At 50.1% G+C, this 21,093-nt stretch overlaps 1 protein-coding gene across 10 annotated transcripts in view; it reads left to right on the top strand.

The window, feature by feature from the left end:
• syne1b (spectrin repeat containing, nuclear envelope 1b) overlaps positions 1-21,093 on the top strand; it is a 504,959-nt gene that overhangs the window by 117,205 nt on the left and 366,661 nt on the right. For all 10 annotated transcript variants that reach the window (XM_059648367.1, XM_059648370.1, XM_059648364.1 and 7 more), the window contains 8 exons: positions 964-1,128; positions 4,289-4,401; positions 5,898-6,066; positions 8,106-8,202; positions 8,318-8,520; positions 10,576-10,740; positions 12,462-12,614; positions 14,650-14,793. In XM_059648367.1, the coding sequence (XP_059504350.1) occupies positions 964-1,128; positions 4,289-4,401; positions 5,898-6,066; positions 8,106-8,202; positions 8,318-8,520; positions 10,576-10,740; positions 12,462-12,614; positions 14,650-14,793 (1,209 nt within the window). The remainder of the gene's footprint in view (positions 1-963; positions 1,129-4,288; positions 4,402-5,897; positions 6,067-8,105; positions 8,203-8,317; positions 8,521-10,575; positions 10,741-12,461; positions 12,615-14,649; positions 14,794-21,093) is intronic.

Raw genomic sequence — 21,093 nt, forward strand, 5'->3', positions numbered from 1 at the left:
AAGCAATTTGAACCAAATAAGCCACATTGAAAGGTGCTCGTAGCAGCCTAACAACATTCAAGAATCAAAATTTAAATGAACAAATTCAAATGGAAGTATAATTTCATTGATTGACCATGTACTGCAGCCCCTGCGGGGGACCACCAGCATTGAATCTTTGATATTGAACATTTAGAATCTGGAATATGTGTGAATGTGGATGTGGGAGAGATACCTTTCTTCCCCCAAATTTATTTCTCAGCACTCTCAAACATCCTCAGCTAAGCCGAGGGTTTCAGCTGCTCCCCCATTATGTCCTGGATAGAGTTTTGAAAAAGTCCACCCCATTTGCCTTTCACATTGTGCATTTAATCTGTTGGAAGTGGGCAAATTATCAAAACCATCTTCATGGGCTCAGGACACAGGAGTTTGTTGTCACCAATCTGATTGCACTACACACACAGTGGCTCAGTGGTTAGCACGGCTGCCTCACAGTGCCAGAGAGCCTCAGGCAACTGTCTGTGCGGAGTTTGCACATTCTCCCCATGTCGGTGTGGGTTTGCTCTGGTTTCCTCCCACAGACCAAAGATGTGCAGGTCACGGTGGACAGGCCATGCTAAATCACCCATGTTATGCAGGGATGTGCAAGCTTGGTGGTTTGGCCATGGAAAATGCAGGGTTACAGGGATAGGGTGGGGAGTGGGGTGTGTGGGTCTGGGTGGGATGCTTTTCGAAGGGTCAGTGTGGACTTGATGGGCCAAATGGCCTGCTTCCAAGCTGTGTGGATTCTGTTACAGGCAGCGAGCTGGTATGATGCCAGTGAGCCCAAGTCGCGCTCTATCTGATTGCAAAAATAGGCTGAAGAAGGGTCTCGGCCCAAAACGTCAGCTTTCCTGCTCCTCTGATGCTGCTTGGCCTGTTGTGTTCATCCAGCTCTACACCTTGTTATCTCAGGGTGTCACATGCTTGTTTATCCTTCCTCAGCTTCTGGACTGGCATATCATGCTGGACAAGTCACTCCCTCCACCCCTGGGAACCATCGGAGCCTGGCTGCACAGAGTGGAGACTATTCTCGGGGAAGAAATAGTCATCCAGCAAGCCCACGATGAAACGGCCAACACCATCCACAGGAAACTGGAGCAACACAAGGCAAGATCGCGGTGGGGGGCTGTTGGGGGGGTGGGAGAGGGGCGGGGTGGGAGTGGGGCAGGCTGGGAGAGCAGTGGAGTGGGAGTGGATTGGGGCGGGGTGGGAGAGCAGTGGGGCAGGGTGGGAGTGGATTGGGGCGGGGTGGGAGAGGGGTGGGCCAGGGTGGGAGTGGGAGAGTGGTAGGGCGAGAGTGGGGTGGTGGAGGACGTGCCGGGAGCCATCACTGGGGAGTGTCAGGCCTCTCATCATGGGACAGTCCACAATTGGCATGTGACCCCGGTCCTCTGGCACTCCACTACCACAAGCCGAGAAACCTTCACCCAAACCCAGTGTGCCTGCTCAGAGCCAGGACGCTGTGGCAAACCGTGCAGAGAGAGGAGAAAGGAGTTGAGGCATAAATTCACAGGAAGGACCTGGGATGATTGGCTGTTGATCGGCCGGTGTTAAGCTCTGTTTCAACTCCATTAATGTTAAAACATGAATTTTTAAGCGGGCAGACAGGAAGTAGGAATTTTGAGAGGCACAGGAGAAGGAGCTGGCTTGTTAGCAAGGCTAAAGAAGGCAGAGTAAAGGGTGGTGCGGTGACTCAGTGGGAAAATGATTGGTCCATGTTTGAAAATTCATCACGTAAACTTCTCCACTGCTCCACAGAAGCTGTGCGCCTTGCTGAGTATTCCTGGGATTTTCTGTTTGCCCCCCCTTACATGATTATGTATATCACATGAGGCCAGGGACATTATATTACCAGTGCTCGGCAATGTTGGGTTAATTTAAACCAGGTTGTGCTCACAGCTTGTGCGTTCGATCGTTGTCAGTTAACAAAACCAGATTTAAGTTGTGTTTCACTCTGCAGCCTTAAGGCTTCGCAGCACAGACCTACAAATCCAGAATCAGGCCATTCAACCCAACAGGTCTATGCTGAGGCCAACCACAGAAGCAAAGAGAGGGTTATTAGCTTATGCTGTTACCCCATAGTGAACTAGTTTGCAATAGCATCCTGAGACTGCATTTACAACTGGGCTATACTGGTCATCTCCATTGAGAGTGAGTGGTGTGGGTGACCAAGGGTTTGCTCTGTGTCAGCACAGTTTCTCCTTGACTAGCAATGTTTGAGGCGGAACTTGCATTTACAGACAATGAATGACTTCTGGGGTACACACATTATTTTGGGCAGAGCTGGGCCCCACCCACACCAAGTAAACTGCCTTTGATTGAGAGATGGACATTGGCCCGGACTCCGGTGTTCTGGGATCTTTATTATCTGTGATCATCGGCTAGGCCCTGGTTCATCATCTCAGTTCTTACAGCTAGGTCAGTGCTGCACTGGAGTGCTTTCATGTCTCTGGAGGGGGTCTTGAATCCCAGTAACCTCCTGAGTCTGAGCTGAGTCTGTCACTCTCCGCAATAATCTGAGGTCTGGATGCTGGGGAGCACTTAGGATCTTGCCAAGTTTCGACTTGAGACAAAATTGCCTTGTCTCAGTTCATAGAGTCATAGAGACGTACAGCACGGAAACAGACCCTTTGGTCCATCTTATCTATGCTGACCAGATATCCTAAATTAATATAGCCCCATTTGCCAGTATTCCTTTCCATGTACTCATCCAGATGCCTTTTAAATGTTGTAATTGTAACAGCCTCCACCACTTCCTCTGGCAGCTCATTTCATATGCGCAACATCCTTTGCATGAGAAAGTTACCCCCAGATCCCTTTTAAATCTTCCCCCCCACACTAAATCTATACCGTGTAGTTTCAGACTCCCCCAAGCCAGGGTAAAGACCTTGGCTATTCACCCTATCTGTGCCCCTCATGATTTTATAAACCTCTATAAGGTCACTCCTCAGCCTCCAATGCTCCAGAGAAAATAGCCCCAGCCTATTCAGCCTGTCTCTGTAGCTCAAACCTTCCAGTCCCTGGCAACATCCTTGTAAATCTTGTTTGAGCCCTCACAACATCTCTCCAATAGCAGGGAGACCAGAAGTGTATGTAGTATTCCAAAAGTCACCTAACCAATGTCCTAAATGGGCACGACATGAACCTCCCAACTCTTATACTCTATGCATTGACCAATAAAGGCAAACATACCACACAGCTTCTTCAATATCCTACCTGCAACTCCACTTTCAGCCTGCACTATGAACCTATGAACCTATACTCCAAAGTTTTTTTGTTCAGCAATGCTCCCTAGGTATTTAACATTAAGTGTATAAATCCTGCCTTGATTTGCCTTTCCAAAATGCAGCACCTCATGTTTATCTAAATTAAACTCCATCTACCACTCCTCGGCCCATTGGACCATGTGATCAAGCTCCTGTTGTATGCTGATCTAACCTTCTTCGCTATCCACTACACCTCCAATTCCGGTGCCATCTGCAAACTTACCGACCATGCTCCTATATTTGCATCCAAATCATTTATATAAATGATAAAAAGCAATGGACCCCGCACCGAAATTTGTGACAAACCGCTGGTCACAGGCCTCCAGCCTGCAAAACAGCCTTCCATCACCACCCTCTGTCCGCTACCTTCGAGCCAGCTCTGTATCCAGATGGCTAGCTCTCCCTGTACTCCATGTGATCTAATCTTGCTGACCAGTCTACCATGAGGAACCTTGTGAAACACCTGACTGCTCTGCCCTCATCAATCCTCCTCATTACTTCTTCAAAGAACTCAGTCAAGTTAGTGAGACATGATTTCCCCTGCACAAAGCCATATTGACTATCTCTAATCAGTCCTCGCCTTTCCAAATACATACAAATCCTGTCCCTCAGGACTGCCTCCAACAACTTGCCCACTGCCGATGTCAGGCTCATAGTTTCCAGACTTTTCCTTACCGCTTTTCTTAAATAGTGGCACTGCATTAGCCAACCCCCAATCTTCCAGCACCTCACCTGTGGCTATCGATGGTAAAAATAACACAGCCTAGTGTTGCTGCCCTGCAGCCAGAATGGAGCCCATAGGAATCTGGGACTAATCTACCTCCTCACGGCTCGAATTGCCTGTGAAGTCACACCCAGAGCCCAATCCTCTGGCGATGTTGTGCATTTATAGCGTTGGTAGCTGCATTTTCCTGTTCAAGAGATCTAAAGGGCGAGTTATCCAGAGTAAAGCTTCACTTTGATCATTTTCCAGCACTAACTTGTATTTGTTTTCTCGCCAGGATGTGATAAAGGCGTTAGAAGGTCACAAGCAAATATTCCACCAGATCTACAGGGCAGGGTCAGTGAATGGGGTCCCGATCCCAGCAGACCAGCTGGAAGCTGTAGCAGAACGGTGAGTGCAGTGTTGGTATGGCTGTTGTCAGTAAATCCTCTGAAGTCGATATCTGAATATCGCTGCATCTGGTCAAACAGTGGGAGCTGTAACCTTTTTCTCAAAAGCGACTGTGACTTATTTTTATGTTAACTTTGGAAGAGGGTTGTGCTGCTATTAATGCTGAAGGTAAAACGACCTGGCGACTGAGAGACTGACGCATGTCCTGCTGTGTCTTTGAGGGACTTGACAGTTTTCGAGATTTTGCAAAGAATACTGATTGAGCTGATGCTGATAGCCGGTAAAAGAAAGAACAGTGAAACCCTGCATTTATATAGTGCCTTGCGTCAATCCTCGCAATGTCTCCAAGTTGTGACATAATCACCCAACCTGTACACAGCAAGATCCCATTCACACCAGCAGCATAACAAGTTGATAATCTCATTTTGTTGAGCCATGCACATTGACCTATCCAAATGATGCTGAGCTTAGAGCTGTCATTTTGATTTATCCTTTACAACCTCTGCAGTGGTATAATGGGAAGGCCAATGGCTCCCTGACGTGAGTCACCCATGTTGTGTCCTGGTGGTTGCACCTAACCACTTTCACCGTTGAGTAGATTTTTCAATTCAGTGCTGTTTGTTGAATCCATCGCTCCATTGGGTACAATTCTTAGCTGATTGGCCATGAGCCTGAGACCTACTGCAGAGACTTGAGGACAATGTTTGGGTGGAACCCAGACGTAGTGGCGAGGGAATTTTGTGCTGTCTTGAGGCACAGTTGCTCAGGTGAGGCATTGAAAACATTAGTCCCTATCTGCCCTCCTGGGTCAAAGATTGCATGGCACCATTTTGAAGGAAGGTGGATGAACTGACCCTGCCAGTGCTAGTTTCCAGTTTCCTGGCCAACATTTACCTATCGGCCATTATCACGCAAACAGATGCTTTCTTCATTAGCACGTGTGGTGGATTATTGGATCTTTGTGCACAAATTAGACACGCCCATTTCTAACAGGACAACAGTGACTGCGTCTCTAAATGGCTGTGGAGAGTCATAGAGCCATATAATATAGAAACAAAGCTTTAGGCCCAATTCATCCTTGCCAGCCAGGTGTCCTAAACTAATCTAGTCCCATTTGCCTGCATTTGGTCCATATCCCTCTAAAACCTTCCCTTTCCATGTACCTGTCCAAATGCCTTTTAAATGTTGTAACTGTACCTTCATCCACCACTTCCTCTGGCAGCTCAATCCATACACGCACCACCCTCTGTGTGAAAAAGTTACCCCATGGGCCCCCTTTAAATCTTTCCCCTCTCACCCTAAACCTATGCCCTCTAGTTTTGGACTGTCCCCTACCCTTGGAAAAAGACCACATTTGCAACTTTCTGAGATCATGAAAAGCTCTGTCTAACTGCAGGCTTTCCTGGTGGATGCTAATTACTCACTGTTTGTATATCTGCAACCTTTGGTCATGGTATGGCCCCAGTGATAACCTCCTGTACACTTGCTCTCCCCAGGTTCGAATTCATTACAACTGCATCCAAGCTCCATCTGACGAGGCTGGACTTCCTGGAGTTGAAATATCGCCTCCTGGCCTTCCTGGTACTGGCTGAAACCAAACTCAAATCGTGGATCATCAAATATGGCAGAAAGGAATCCGTGCAGCATCTCCTCCAAAATTACATAGTGAGGAATATTTCAGTGATAAGTGGTGGGGAGGGCTTGTAGCACATCCTTGCCTCTAGTTCTGTGGTCTCATTTGTTGGCCACAGGAGATGCGTTCATAACATTTCTGCAAACATTGATTCTGAACCTGAAGGTCTTTCTGATACACCTCTGGGAGGTGGTGAGAACAGGAATGTCTCTAGACAGTTGAGTCAGAAACGTACCTCTCAAGCCAACGCCTCTGGGGTCAGGCTAGTGTCCTATCCTAGGTAAAAGATAGCTGTTTGGGCAGCTATTTGAGCAGCTCAGTGGCACAGAGGTTAGTTCTGCTGCCTCACAGCGTTGGGGATCCTGGTTCAATCCCACCCTCGGGTGACTGTCTGTGTGAAGTTTGCATGTTCTTCCCAACTCTCCGGATGCTCCAGTTTCTTCCCATGGTCCGAAGATATGCATGTTGGGTGGATTGGCCATGCTAAATCGCCCATAGTGTTCAGGGAGGATGTGCAGGTGGATTAGCTATGGGTAATGGGGATTTGGGGGTGGGGGGTGCATCTGGGTGGATGCTGTTTGGAGAGTCGGTGTGGATTTGAGGAGCTGAATAGCCTACTTCCACACTGTAGGGATTCTGTGAATTGACCCAGAGTGGTATCTCTCAAGTCATAGTATCTGAAGTCAGGCTAGTGCCCGTCCTAGATAAAAGAGAACTGTTTGAGCAGACATGTGCCTCATGTGCCACGATGTTTGGCAAGTGCGAAGAATGAGATGAGGATTATATTCAGGAACAGTGCAGCAGTCTGCATCTACATTAGTGGAGGTAATCCCCATGATGTTGTGTTTGTGATCATGAGTTCAATCTGTTGTTTTGGTCCCTAGTTAGAGCCTCTATCTGGGAGACTGTACTGAGATTTGAGCACCTCAGGAAGGATACATGGACCTCGAGGGCAGTGCAGTGTAGGTTCATCGGAATTACATTGAGGCTAAAAGGGTTAAATTGTGAGGGAAGGTTGCATTAACTTAACTTGTTTGACCGCGCTTGAGGAAACTCAGGAGATTAGCAAAAAACAGTACGATGGAAATCAGAAGCAAAAACAGAAATTGCTTAGAAAAACTCAGCAGGCCAGCAGAGGTGATCTGTTAAGTGTTTCAGATGATGAAAGGATTTGACAGAAAATAAAAATGCAGAAGGTGCTAGAGAAACTCAGCATGTATGGCATGCCTTTGGAGAGAGGAACAGAATTAACGCTTCGAGGTCAATATGACTTTTCTGTAGAACTGGAAAGAAATTGACTGCGAGGTGGAAGGGGCTGTTTCAGAGCCAAGGGATATTCCCTTAATATTACAGCCAGGCCATTCAGAACGCAGAATAATACAGCACAAGAATGGGCCCTTTGGCTCACAGTGTTGTGACAGACATGACACCAAACTAAACTAAACCCTTCCGCGGGCTCTCAGTCCATATCCCTCCATTCCTTGCATATTCATGCACTTATCTAAAAGTCCCTTAAATGCCCTCATTGTATCTTCCTCCACCACCACCCCTGACAGCATGTCCCAGAATCCTACCACTCTCTGCGTAGAAAACGTACCCCTCATGTCTCCTTTGAACTTTCTCTTTAGTACCTTAAATGTGTGCCTGGCCCCCCCAACCAGCTGAGACTTTCTAGCCTCTTCTTAAAGGTGATACCCTCTAATCCAGGCAGCATCCTGGTAAATCTCTTCTGCATCCTCTCCAAAGCTTCCACGTCCTTGCTGTAATGTGGCAACCAGAATTGAACGCAATCATATAAGCAAAGGGGCATTCCCTTATAATATTAGAGGCGGGCCATTCTGGGGTAATGTCAGGAAGCTTTCCTTTACAAAAAAAAGCACAGGGAGCGGAAATCTGGAACATTCTCCCCTCAAAATCTCGTTGAGATCCTGCACAACTCTCCTTCGCATTCCCACTTGACTGAGTGGCACCAGTCCATTAGCCATTTTATTTTTCAAAGTAAGCTTTTGTTTTTGGCGACTTGTATACAGGACTCCTAAATTCCATTGACAACTTTGATCTTTCCCTGCAGTCATTTGTTGAGGGCAACAAGTTCTTTGGACACTATGAGGTCACCTTCCAGTCTCTGAAGCAGGCAGCTGACGCCTACCTGAAGGTTGAGGACTCAGGTAACTGCTTGATGCTGATGTTTCTCCTGCGCTCTGGGGGCCGACATCTTTGCATGGTATCCCCTGCCCGCTGCACTTGGGGGGAATCTCACCCTGTCATGTCTTGCCCCTGTAGCCGAAGAGCGAGAGAATGTCAACAAGTTCCTGAGCGACTCGATGGTGCAGTGGCGCAATCTGTCCGTGGAGGTGCGCAGTGTGAGGAGCATGCTGGAGGAGGTGTTCACCAACTGGGACAAATACAGCAGCACAGTGGCAGCTCTACAGGCTTGGCTGGAAGATGGGGAGAAAGTGCTGAACCAGCCAGAACTCGCCAAGAAGGTAAAACCATACGATGGGAGTATAATCGTCCCTGCCGCCTCAGGGATGCAGGGTCATCTCGTTTCATAAAGCTTTTCCTTTTAAAAACAACAACTTAATTAATCAGTGCCCCGACAAAGTGAAGGGGTACAGGAATAACAGGGAGCTGGTACAGGGTAATAGTGAGCTGGAAAGGGGCAATAGTGAGTGGGTAACAGGCAGTGATGAGCTGGTGATCATGCATTAACATAGGGTTCATCGCAAGCAAATGCAGGATCGTGATCAGTTGGAAAATAGTGTACTGTGATCGTGAAAGTGGGGGATCTAGGACAGGGTTATAATGAACTGACGTATATTAACAGTGACCTTGTGTTAGTTAATAGCGAGTTTGTACAGAAGTTACAGTGAATTGACTGTTAGAGTAGAATTGACTCCCTTGTGAATATCACATGATGCTGACACACATTGATATTAGAGTCAATAGAATGTGGAGCTGGAGGAACACAGCAGGTCAGGCGCCATCAGAGGAGCAGAAGAGTCGACATTTCGGGTTTACACCCTTCACCAGAACTGAGGAGGGGGAAGGGAGCTTGGAAATTAATGGAGGGGGGAGAAGGTAGGTGGGATGGTGATAGATGGATGCAGATGGGGGCAGTGGAGATTGTTCAGTGGGATGGGTGGGTGGATAGGTGAAAAAGGAGATGGACAGGTGTGTGTCAGGGTGGGGGTGAGAGGGAGGGTTGCATATGGGATGAGGCTGGGGTTGTGGGGATTTTGAAACAGGTGAATTTCAAGTTGAGGTGAAATGTGAAGACTTGAAATGAGTTGGGAGAGATTCAGGAACAGCAAGAGTAAGGCAACTCAGTTTATATTTTTGGTTCAAATGCTCATACATGGAAATTAAGGGCTTAATCTGGACAGTGAACTTGTAGTGATCCCAAAATCAGCTCAAAAGGACGAGCTATTTCAAGCGCAAATCACTGTGAATTGAGTTTCTGCAATCATTAACACTGATTTCAAAACCCTGTTTGGAAAACTGAATACACATCAGATTGAATCAGTCAGCATCCTGAGTTTCTGGTCTTTGTACCCTTCTCTAAACCTACGAGAAGTCTCTTTTAATTTAAACATCAGAATGCAGGCATGTCAGTGTTTTAAAAATGATTTTAAATATTACATTTTGAATTTTGAAAAATTAGCTTAATTATTATTTTTAACATTTAATTTCTTCAGGTAATTAATGCCTTTTCTAAAATTATTTTCACTGAATTAAGATCAGATTACTCAGTGGCAGGTGGATTTCTGACATTAAATCTGTTTGTTTTTAATGATAAACTCACTTGCAGCCCCATGTGTAACCCTACAGCAGGTTACCACTCTGAAACATTCCGAGGAATATTCTTATCATAAAGTAGTAGACAGTTCCATTCTATGAAGCAGGTTCATGAAGGATTTTACATTTGTTACTGTACAAGTAGCGTCATTTGGAAACTTGCACCATAACTTAGCTTTGAAAAGTAAATGCAATTTTCTGCACAGTCTGTGCCTGACCTGCTGACTGTCCATCACAGATATTCAGTCACGGATTATAAAGCCCAAATGTGCTGAAGTAGCAGATTACTCACAACCACCCCTTCAGATAAGTGACTTTGGAGTGAAACTGTTGTAGCTCTGCAGGCAGATATGGACATGCAAAGCAAGATCCCACTTATGATGGCTCGTTGAATGCCATTGTTAACCTGCCTTTGGTAGCGTTTGGAGGGGAGGAATGTTAACTGGAGCTACTTGTTTTTAAACACTTGCGCTGTTTGATGAAGTACTGATAGGGCTTCAGTATATTTTATTCAGAAAACTAGAACCCCTGAATGTCCATCTTTTCCTCAGTGACACAGAACTGAGGCCATTGGCTCGAGCGCTGGAGCAAAACTTATTAGCTTCGGGTTGCAACACCCAAGGCTTCACTTTGAGAAGGTTTGTCGTCTCCCGATGTCCTAGACAAAAGGTAAAAGGCAACTTTGGGCTGTTGCACCAATTGCTCACGTTTAACGTTCGTTATTTATATGTTTGTGTTTGAAGGACTTCTTCCGACACCTCCCTCACTGGATCCAACAGCACTCTGTCATGAACGACGCTGGAAACTTCCTCATTGAGACATGCGACGAGTCAGTCTCTCGAGATCTCAAACAGCAGCTGCTCTTATTGAACGGGCGTTGGAGGGAGCTCTTTGTCAAAGTGAAACATGTAGGTTGACCTGGGTCCAATTTTACCTCATTTTAGATTTGGACGTGGCGGAAAATCCCAGAGGCTGAATGACATGGGAGGAAAAGCCAAGTTTGTTAGACCCCCTGTGTTCATTGCGGTACAAAGAGTGGACGAGGGCACCATCATTATGTTTGTGGTCATCACCGGAAAGGCTGGCAATGATTCCACAGCCTTTGTTGCCTTTTGAAGATGACAGTAATCCTCCTTTGTCCATCAGTGGAGTGGTTTGTTAGGTCTCTTCCGATTACATTAAAAGCCAAGCGTGTTGTGTTGGACTGGTGTCACATGTGCGCTCAGGTCCAAGGAGACATGGCTGGCTATTTTGCCCTGAAACAAAAAGATTCCTTAGATTTTTACAACAATTTTGGCTGTTTTCAGGAGAGGACCCTTTTTGTCATTCAAACACAGTAGCTCAGTGATTAGCACTGCTGCCTCACAGCACCAGGGACCTGAGCTTGATTCCACCCTCGGGTGACTGTCTGTGTGGAGTTTGCACATTTTCCATGGGTTCCCTCCAGGTGCTCTGGTTTCCTCCCACAGTCCAGTGATGTGCAGGTTAGGTGGATTGGCTGTGCTAAATTACCTGTAGTATTCAGGGATGTGCAGGGGAGGTGGATTGGCTATGCGAAAATCTAGGCATATAGAGATACGGTGGATTCTCTTCAGAGGTTCGGTGTAAACTTGATGGGTTGAATTGCCTCTTTCCACACTGTAGGGATTCTATGATTCTATGTAGAACTTTGAGAAATGCTGAGCTGTAGCTGTTGAATCAGAACACTTTTGTGAAAATCACTTAATAGTCACCACTATTTAAGGATGCAGCAGGCCATCATTAAAACCATTGCTTTACGACATTGTAAGAGGGGCTGCTGTGGTGCAGTGGAAATGTCCCTACCTCTGAACCTGAAGGTTCTTGTTTAAGTCCCATCTGCTCCTGAAACATGAGGAAAATCTTTGAACAGGTTGATTTAAGAAAATATCTCACAGGAAATAGCTGCTGGAGTAGGCCACTCAGCCCCTCAAGCCTACTTAACCCTTCAATTAGATCGTGTGTGGCTTTCTACTTCAGCGTCATTTTCCTAGACTATTCTTTGATACCTTTAATATCTCAGAATCCATCCATCTCTGTCTGGAACATGCTCTGCGGTTGCGCTTTCACGGCCGTCTAGGGTAGAAAACTCCAAAGATTTACCAAATAAAAACCAAACAGCGGATGCTGTAAATCCGAAACGAAAACAGAAATTGCTGGAAAAGCTCAGCAGGTCTGGCAGCACCTGTGGAGAGAAATCAGAGTTAACGTTTCGGGTCCTGTGACCCTTTCTCAGAACTGGACCTGAAATGTCAACGCTGATTTCTCCCCACATACACTGTCAGATCTGCTGAATTTCTGCTTTTGCTTCCAAATGTTTAACACCCTCTAACTGAAGAAATTCGATCTTATCTCAATTCATCCTGCCCCTCATTCTGAGACTATCTCCATCGCTAGGGGACATAAATTTCCTGTGTGCTTTCCAGCAATTGGTATTTAAGTGAAAGTAAGGGACAGAAAAATTATCTCTGGGTATTCACAGACAAATGAGTATGCATTGTGGTGCCTTCAGGCAAGCTGCTTAGGAGGGGATACTGTACTCCACTCTGCTAGTCGGGGGTATCATTGGTTTCCATAATCCGAGCTAACTGATAATGTGCCCCTGTTGCAGTATGCCCGAGCAGATGAAGTAGACAAGTTGAAGAAGGAGTACCTAGATGGAGTATCTGCTCTGAAGATCTTTGTGGAAACAGCGAATGAGAAACAGAACTCCCCAGTGGACGTGTCTTTCCTCAATATCAAGACTTATGTGCAAGATATGGAGGTGCGTGCGTTGAGTGAGTGGGTCAGACTTGGCACTTGGATGTAAAACAGGATTGCAGTCGGTACTCTTGGCACCTCTGTAATGTCAGTTTAATGCTGAACCCATAACTGGAAGTCTAACGCCGGGGCACTTTTCAAAGAGGGTGGAGGACTCAGGATGGAATGAAGCGGGAATTAGAGAGAGCAAGAAAGAAAAACAACTTGCTTTTAATTTGCTCAGACGACTTGGGCATTGCTGGCTGGCCAGCAGTCATTGCCTGTTCCTAGTTGCCCATGAGAAGGTGCTGGTGAGCTGCCTTTTTGAACCACTGCCGTCCATGTGCAGTAGGTAGACCCACAGTGCCCTTAGGGAGGGAATTCCAGAGGTTTGACCCATTGACACTGAAGGAACAACCATATTATTTTCAAGTCGGAATCTTGAGCGACTTGGAGGGGAAATTGCAGTTATTGGCGTTCCCATGTACCTGCTGCCCTTATCCTTTTAGATGGAAGTGGACGGTGCTGTCTTAGGAGCCTTGGTGAATTTCTGCAGTGCACCTTGTAAATAGCACACACTCCTGTGACTGAGTGTCAGTGGTGGAAAGAGTGAATGTGGTAGCCGTGCTGTCAAGCCAGTTGAGTGTTCAGACTGAAATAACTGTTAGATGCAATTTTATTTTGTGTGAAAGTTTGCATCTGGAATATTGGGGGTAAAAGCATAAGGAGAGATCGAGGAAGAATATTCCTTAAAAGCGAAGTGCTAAGTGGGCCATATGTGAAACGTTCCTCTCCCTGACTACTAAGTTTGCAGGGAATGTGTACCTGTGTGAAATAACTCCATACAGGAGCCAGTATCTGTCCCCAAGTCTCCCCAGATTCCTACAAGAGCAGTCCTTGACTTTAGCACTGTCTCATTCGGTGTCAGCCATCAAAGCGTCAGCATCACTGACATGTCCCTTTTTATTTGTCAGCCGGCTGCCTCTGATTGGGCCAGATTAATGGCCCCAAGAAAGGAACTCATATTCTATGAAGCCCACCTGGGCTGACCACATCTCAATCGTGACACTGTGCATGTGTGTCTTTCAGTACTTGTTCTGTGCATATTCACAAACACTTACATTTGCCTGTGTGGGTGTAATGGGGATGTGAGCACCTGTAAAACTATCACCCAAAGTATACAGAGAACAGATACAGAAAAACCTAGTGTTGGCAGATAATGTGCCTGCTCAGTGCAGGTCTCGAATGATCTTGTGATTTTATTTATCACTGATGAATGGGCTTGAGCATCTTATGGATATCCAGTGGCCCAGTGGTATCATCACTAGATTATTGATCTAGGAAACTCAGCTCATGTTCTGGAGATGACAAGGTGTGGAGCTGGATGAACACAGCAGCATCAGAAGAGCAGGAAGCCTGATGTTTCGGGCCTTGACCCTTCTTCAGAAAGAAATAAATTCTGAAAAATGGTCTAGGCCTGAAACTTCAGCCTTCCTGCTCCCCTGATACTGCTTGGCCTGCTGTGCCCATCCAGCTCTGCACCTTGTTATCTCAGATTCTCCAGCATCTGCAGTTACTACTATCTCTGAAATAATGTTTTGGAGACCTGGGATCAAATCTCGCCATGACAGATGGTGAAATTTGAATTCAATGAAGAATTAAGGATCTAATGATGACCATGAAACCATTGTCGATTGTTGGGAAAAACTCATCTGGTTCACTAATGTGCTTTAAGGAAGGAAATCTGCCATCCTCACCTGGTCTGGCCTTCCTGTGACTATACTGTTGCGGTTGACTCTCCACTGTCAGGCAATCAGGGATGAGCAATAAACGCTGGCCTAGCCAGCGATGCCCACATCCCGTGAGGATAAATTAAGTTAAAAGTAGAGCTAACACTGTTTACCTGACATACACAGTAACCTGAACCACCACGATCCATTCATGTATAAGGACAGGCTTCTTGTAAAAGAGCATGCTTCCTTGATGTTAGTTTTAAAGAGCTGGTTGCTGGAAATAGAGTGGTCATGAGCTGATGTTTGTCTTTCTGGTGTCCTGTGCAGGTTATAAAGCAAAAGGTGCCAATAATGGAAGCTCAGTACAAACTGGTTTCCAAGACAGCACAGCAGTTAACAAAGGACACACCACAGGATGAAGTAACACAGATGCTGGCCACCATGTCTACCATTAAGGACCAGCTGATAAAAGTAAGAATCGGCCTCAGAACAAGGGAGCTTAGAGCTCTGAGAAAACGGGAGGGTTTCCATCAGGACCGAGCAATTAGTATGTGCCTCGGGAAGGACTGAAGGACCTGTACCAGACTGAAAGTGACCAATTGTGTGTTCAATCTGACTAGTGCAGCCTTCTGGACAGTGATGGCCAGTGTGCCCAGTGAATCGTACTGTCCATCTGACCAGTGTGACCCATCCTGAAGCCCCGTGGTTCTTTATGCCCAGTGCCAGTGTTGTGTTTCATGCAGTTTTCTGCCTAAGGAAGCAGGTTTCTGCCCTGTCCCTAAACTGTGTCAGTCACTCTGAGCTCCCTACAGAGAGGGATGTGAGACTGAGATAACTCAGCTCGATCAGTTCCACATTATTCAATACTGGATACAGAATCACATTCCTGGCAGAATTCCAAGCAGCAGGAACCTGGTTCTGAAACACCATTCCACAGAGTTACCCCGTCATCTCTAAGCCCCATTCCTGCTCTGATGGTGGACTTTCCTTTATGGTTAAAGATATTTTAAACTGCAATTGTATCTTCTTTTCTGCCTGGTCACTTTTATATTCAAGCATTTATTTCATTTCCCCCCTTGAAAAGTTTAATCTGTGTGATTTTAAAACATTTCTTTGAGTTATTTTTGTGGCCTAACCAGGTTATATGGTGCAACTCATTGCTTACAACCAGGATTGAATAAGCTGTTGTCTTTGGAAAGTAACTTACACATGTTGTTGTCCTAGGCAGGGCAACGCAGGAATCAGTTCCCACAAATCATAAATTAGATGTTTCTCTGTGTTCGGTTGAGGGATAAACATAGGCCCCGATTCCAGGAGAATGGCGTGGTCTCCCTCAACATTGACCTTCCGACATTGCAGCCCTCCCTCAGCACTGACCATTCATCTGTGCAGCGCTCCCTCAACTGTGACCCTCTGACAGTGCACCGCTTCCTCAGCTGTGACCCTCTGACAGCGCAGCACTCCCTCAGGACTGACCATTCGACAGTGCAACGCTCCCTCAGCTGTAACCCTCCGACAGTGCAGCACTCCCTCAGCTGTGACCCTCCGACAGTGCAGTACTCGCTCAGCTCTGACCCTCTGACAGTGCAGCGCTCCCTCAATACTGACCCCCTGACCGTGCAGTGCTTCCTGAGTACTGATCCTCTGACAGTGCGGCTCTCCCTCAGTACTGACCCTCTGACAGTGCAGCGCTTCCTCAGTACTGACCCTCTGACAGTGCAGCGCTCCCTCAGCTGTGACCCTCCGACAGTGCAGTGCTCCCTCAGCTGTGACCCTCCAACAGTGCAGCGTTCCCTCAGCTCTGACCCTCTGACAGTGCAGGGCTCCCTCAGCACTGACCCCCTGACAGTGTAGCACTTCCTGAGTACTGACCCTCTGACAGTGCAGCGCTCCCTCAGTACTGACCCTCTGACAGTGCAGCGCTCCCTCAGCTGTGACCCTCCGACAGTGCAGCGCTCCCTCAGGACTGACCCTTCGACAGTGCAGCGCTCCCTCAGCCGTGACCCTCCGACAGTGCAGCGCTCCCTCAGTACTGACCCTCTGACAGTGCAGCGCTCCCTCGGCTCTGACCCTCTGACAGTGCAGCGCTCCCACAGTGCTGACCCTCTGACAGTGCAGCACTCCCACAGTACTGACCCTCTGACAGTGCAGCACTCCCTCAGTACTGACCCTCTGACAGTGCAGTGCTCCCTCAGTACTGACCCCCTGACAGTGCAGCGCTCCCTGAGTACTGACCCTCTGACAGTGCAGCTCTCCCTCAGTACTGACCCTCTGACAGTGCAGCTCTCCCTCAGTACTGACCCCCTGACAGTGCAGCGCTCCCTCAGTACTGACCCTCTGACAGTGCAGCGCTCCCTCAGTACTGACCCTCTGACAGTGCGGTGCTCCTTCAGTACTGACCCTCTGACAGTGTGGTGCTCCCTCAGTACTGACCCTCTGACAGTGCAGCACTCCCTCAGCTGTGACCCTCCAACAGTGCAGCGCTCCCTCAGCCCTGACCCTCCAACAGTACAGCTCTCCCTCAGCTGTGACCCTCTGACAGTGCAGCGCTCCCTCAGCTGTGACCCTCCGACAGTGCAGCGCTCCCTCGGCTCTGACCCTCTGACAGTGCAGCGCTCCCTCAGCTGTGACCCTCTGACAGTGCAGCGCTCCCTCAGCTGTGACCCTCCGACAGTGCAGCGCTCCCTCAGCTGTGACCCTCTGACAGTGCAGCGCTCCCTCAGCTGTGACCCTCCGACAGTGCAGCGCTCCCTCGGCTCTGACCCTCTGACAGTGCAGCGCTCCCTCAGCTGTGACCCTCCGACAGTGCAGCGCTCCCTCGGCTCTGACCCTCTGACAGTGCAGCTCTCCCTCAGTACTGACCCTCTGACAGTGCAGCTCTCCCTCAGTACTGACCCTCTGACAGTGCAGCTCTCCCTCAGTACTGACCCTCTGACAGTGCAGCTCTCCCACAGTACTGACCCTCTGACAGTGCAGCTCTCCCTCAGTACTGACCCTCTGACAGTGCAGCACTCCCACAGTACTGACCCTCTGACAGTGCAGCGCTCCCTCAGTACTGACCCTCTGACAGTGCAGCGCTCCCTCAGTACTGACCCTCTGACAGTGCAGCGCTCCCTCAGCCGTGACCCTCCGACAGTGCAGCGCTCCCTCAGTACTGACCCTCTGACAGTGCAGCGCTCCCTCAGCTCTGACCCTCTGACAGTGCAGCGCTCCCACAGTGCTGACCCTCTGACAGTGCAGCACTCCCACAGTACTGACCCTCTGACAGTGCAGCACTCCCTCAGTACTGACCCTCTGACAGTGCAGTGCTCCCTCAGTACTGACCCCCTGACAGTGCAGCGCTCCCTGAGTACTGACCCTCTGACAGTGCAGTGCTCCTTCAGTATTGACCCTCTGACAGTGCAGCTCTCCCTCAGTACTGACCCTCTGACAGTGCAGTGCTCCCTGAGTACTGACCCTCTGACAGTGCAGCTCTCCCTCAGTACTGACCCTCTGACAGTGCAGTGCTCCCTCAGTATTGACCCTCTGACAGTGTGGTGCTCCCTGAGTACTGACCCTCTGACAGTGCAGCTCTCCCTCAGTACTGACCCTCTGACAGTGCAGTGCTCCCTCAGTACTGACCCCCTGACAGTGCAGCGCTCCCTGAGTACTGACCCCCTGACAGTGCAGCGCTCCCTCAGTACTGACCCTCTGACAGTGCAGCGCTCCCTCAGTACTGACCCTCTGACAGTGCGGTGCTCCTTCAGTACTGACCCTCTGACAGTGTGGTGCTCCCTCAGTACTGACCCTCTGACAGTGCAGCACTCCCTCAGCTGTGACCCTCCAACAGTGCAGCGCTCCCTCAGCCCTGACCCTCCAACAGTGCAGCTCTCCCTCAGCTGTGACCCTCCAACAGTGCAGCGCTCCCTCAGCCCTGACCCTCCAACAGTGCAGCTCTCCCTCAGCTGTGACCCTCTGACAGTGCAGCGCTCCCTCAGCTGTGACCCTCCGACAGTGCAGCGCTCCCTCGGCTCTGACCCTCTGACAGTGCAGCGCTCCCTCAGCTGTGACCCTCTGACAGTGCAGCGCTCCCTCAGCTGTGACCCTCCGACAGTGCAGCGCTCCCTCAGCTGTGACCCTCTGACAGTGCAGCGCTCCCTCAGCTGTGACCCTCCGACAGTGCAGCGCTCCCACGGCTCTGACCCTCTGACAGTGCAGCGCTCCCTCAGTACTGACCCTCTGACAGTGCAGCTCTCCCTCAGTACTGACCCTCTGACAGTGCAGCTCTCCCTCAGTACTGACCCTCTGACAGTGCAGCTCTCCCTCAGTACTGACCCTCTGACAGTGCAGCTCTCCCACAGTGCTGACCCTCTGACAGTGCAGCTCTCCCACAGTGCTGACCCTCTGACAGTGCAGCGCTCCCTCAGTACTGACCCTCTGACAGTGCAGCGCTCCCTCAGCTCTGGCCCTCTGACAGTGCAGCTCTCCCTCAGTACTGACCCTCCGACAGCGCAGCGCTCCCTCAGGATTGACCCTTCGACAGTGCAGCGCTCCCTCAGCTGTGACCCTCCGACAGTGCAGCGCTCCCTCGGCTCTGACCCTCTGACAGTGCAGCGCTCCCTCAGCTGTGACCCTCTGACAGTGCAGCGCTCCCTCAGCTGTGACCCTCTGACAGTGCAGCGCACCCGCAGCTGTGACCCTCCGACAGTGCAGCGCTCCCTCAGTACTGACCCTCTGACAGTGCAGCGCTCCCACAGCACTGACCCTCTGACAGTGCAGCGCTCCCTCAGTACTGACCCTCTGACAGTGCAGCGCTCCCACAGCACTGACCCTCTGACAGTGCAGCGCTCCCTCAGTACTGACCCTCTGACAGTGCAGCTCTCCCACAGTGCTGACCCTCTGACAGTGCAGCTCTCCCTCAGTACTGACCCTCTGACAGTGCAGCTCTCCCTCAGTACTGACCCTCTGACAGTGCAGCTCTCCCACAGTGCTGACCCTCTGACAGTGCAGCGCTCCCTCAGTACTGACCCTCTGACAGTGCAGCTCTCCCACAGTGCTGACCCTCTGACAGTGCAGCACTCCCACAGTGCTGACCCTCTGACAGTGCAGCGCTCCCTCAGTACTGACCCTCTGACAGTGCAGTGCTCCCTCAGTACTGACCCCCTGACAGTGCAGCGCTCCCTGAGTACTGACCCCCTGACAGTGCAGCGCTCCCTCAGTACTGACCCTCTGACAGTGCAGCGCTCCCTCAGTACTGACCCTCTGACAGTGCGGTGCTCCTTCAGTACTGACCCTCTGACAGTGTGGTGCTCCCTCAGTACTGACCCTCTGACAGTGCAGCACTCCCTCAGCTGTGACCCTCCAACAGTGCAGCGCTCCCTCAGCCCTGACCCTCCAACAGTGCAGCTCTCCCTCAGCTGTGACCCTCCAACAGTGCAGCGCTCCCTCAGCCCTGACCCTCCAACAGTGCAGCTCTCCCTCAGCTGTGACCCTCTGACAGTGCAGCGCTCCCTCAGCTGTGACCCTCCGACAGTGCAGCGCTCCCTCGGCTCTGACCCTCTGACAGTGCAGCGCTCCCTCAGCTGTGACCCTCTGACAGTGCAGCGCTCCCTCAGCTGTGACCCTCCGACAGTGCAGCGCTCCCTCAGCTGTGACCCTCTGACAGTGCAGCGCTCCCTCAGCTGTGACCCTCCGACAGTGCAGCGCTCCCACGGCTCTGACCCTCTGACAGTGCAGCGCTCCCTCAGTACTGACCCTCTGACAGTGCAGCTCTCCCTCAGTACTGACCCTCTGACAGTGCAGCTCTCCCTCAGTACTGACCCTCTGACAGTGCAGCTCTCCCTCAGTACTGACCCTCTGACAGTGCAGCTCTCCCACAGTGCTGACCCTCTGACAGTGCAGCTCTCCCACAGTGCTGACCCTCTGACAGTGCAGCGCTCCCTCAGTACTGACCCTCTGACAGTGCAGCGCTCCCTCAGCTCTGGCCCTCTGACAGTGCAGCTCTCCCTCAGTACTGACCCTCCGACAGCGCAGCGCTCCCTCAGGATTGACCCTTCGACAGTGCAGCGCTCCCTCAGCTGTGACCCTCCGACAGTGCAGCGCTCCCTCGGCTCTGACCCTCTGACAGTGCAGCGCTCCCTCAGCTGTGACCCTCTGACAGTGCAGCGCTCCCTCAGCTGTGACCCTCTGACAGTGCAGCGCACCCGCAGCTGTGACCCTCCGACAGTGCAGCGCTCCCTCAGTACTGACCCTCTGACAGTGCAGCGCTCCCACAGCACTGACCCTCTGACAGTGCAGCGCTCCCTCAGTACTGACCCTCTGACAGTGCAGCGCTCCCACAGCACTGACCCTCTGACAGTGCAGCGCTCCCTCAGTACTGACCCTCTGACAGTGCAGCTCTCCCACAGTGCTGACCCTCTGACAGTGCAGCTCTCCCTCAGTACTGACCCTCTGACAGTGCAGCTCTCCCTCAGTACTGACCCTCTGACAGTGCAGCTCTCCCACAGTGCTGACCCTCTGACAGTGCAGCGCTCCCTCAGTACTGACCCTCTGACAGTGCAGCTCTCCCACAGTGCTGACCCTCTGACAGTGCAGCACTCCCACAGTGCTGACCCTCTGACAGTGCAGCGCTCCCTCAGTACTGACCCTCTGACAGTGCAGCGCTCCCTGAGTACTGACCCTCTGACAGTACAGCTCTCCCTTAGTACTGACCCTCTGACAGTGCAGCACTCCCTCAGTACTGACCCTCTGACAGTACAGCGCTCCCTCAGCACTGACCCTCTGACAGTGCAG

The sequence above is a fragment of the Stegostoma tigrinum genome, chromosome 9, assembly GCF_030684315.1.
Source record: "Stegostoma tigrinum isolate sSteTig4 chromosome 9, sSteTig4.hap1, whole genome shotgun sequence".
NCBI classification, from domain to species: domain Eukaryota; kingdom Metazoa; phylum Chordata; class Chondrichthyes; order Orectolobiformes; family Stegostomatidae; genus Stegostoma; species Stegostoma tigrinum.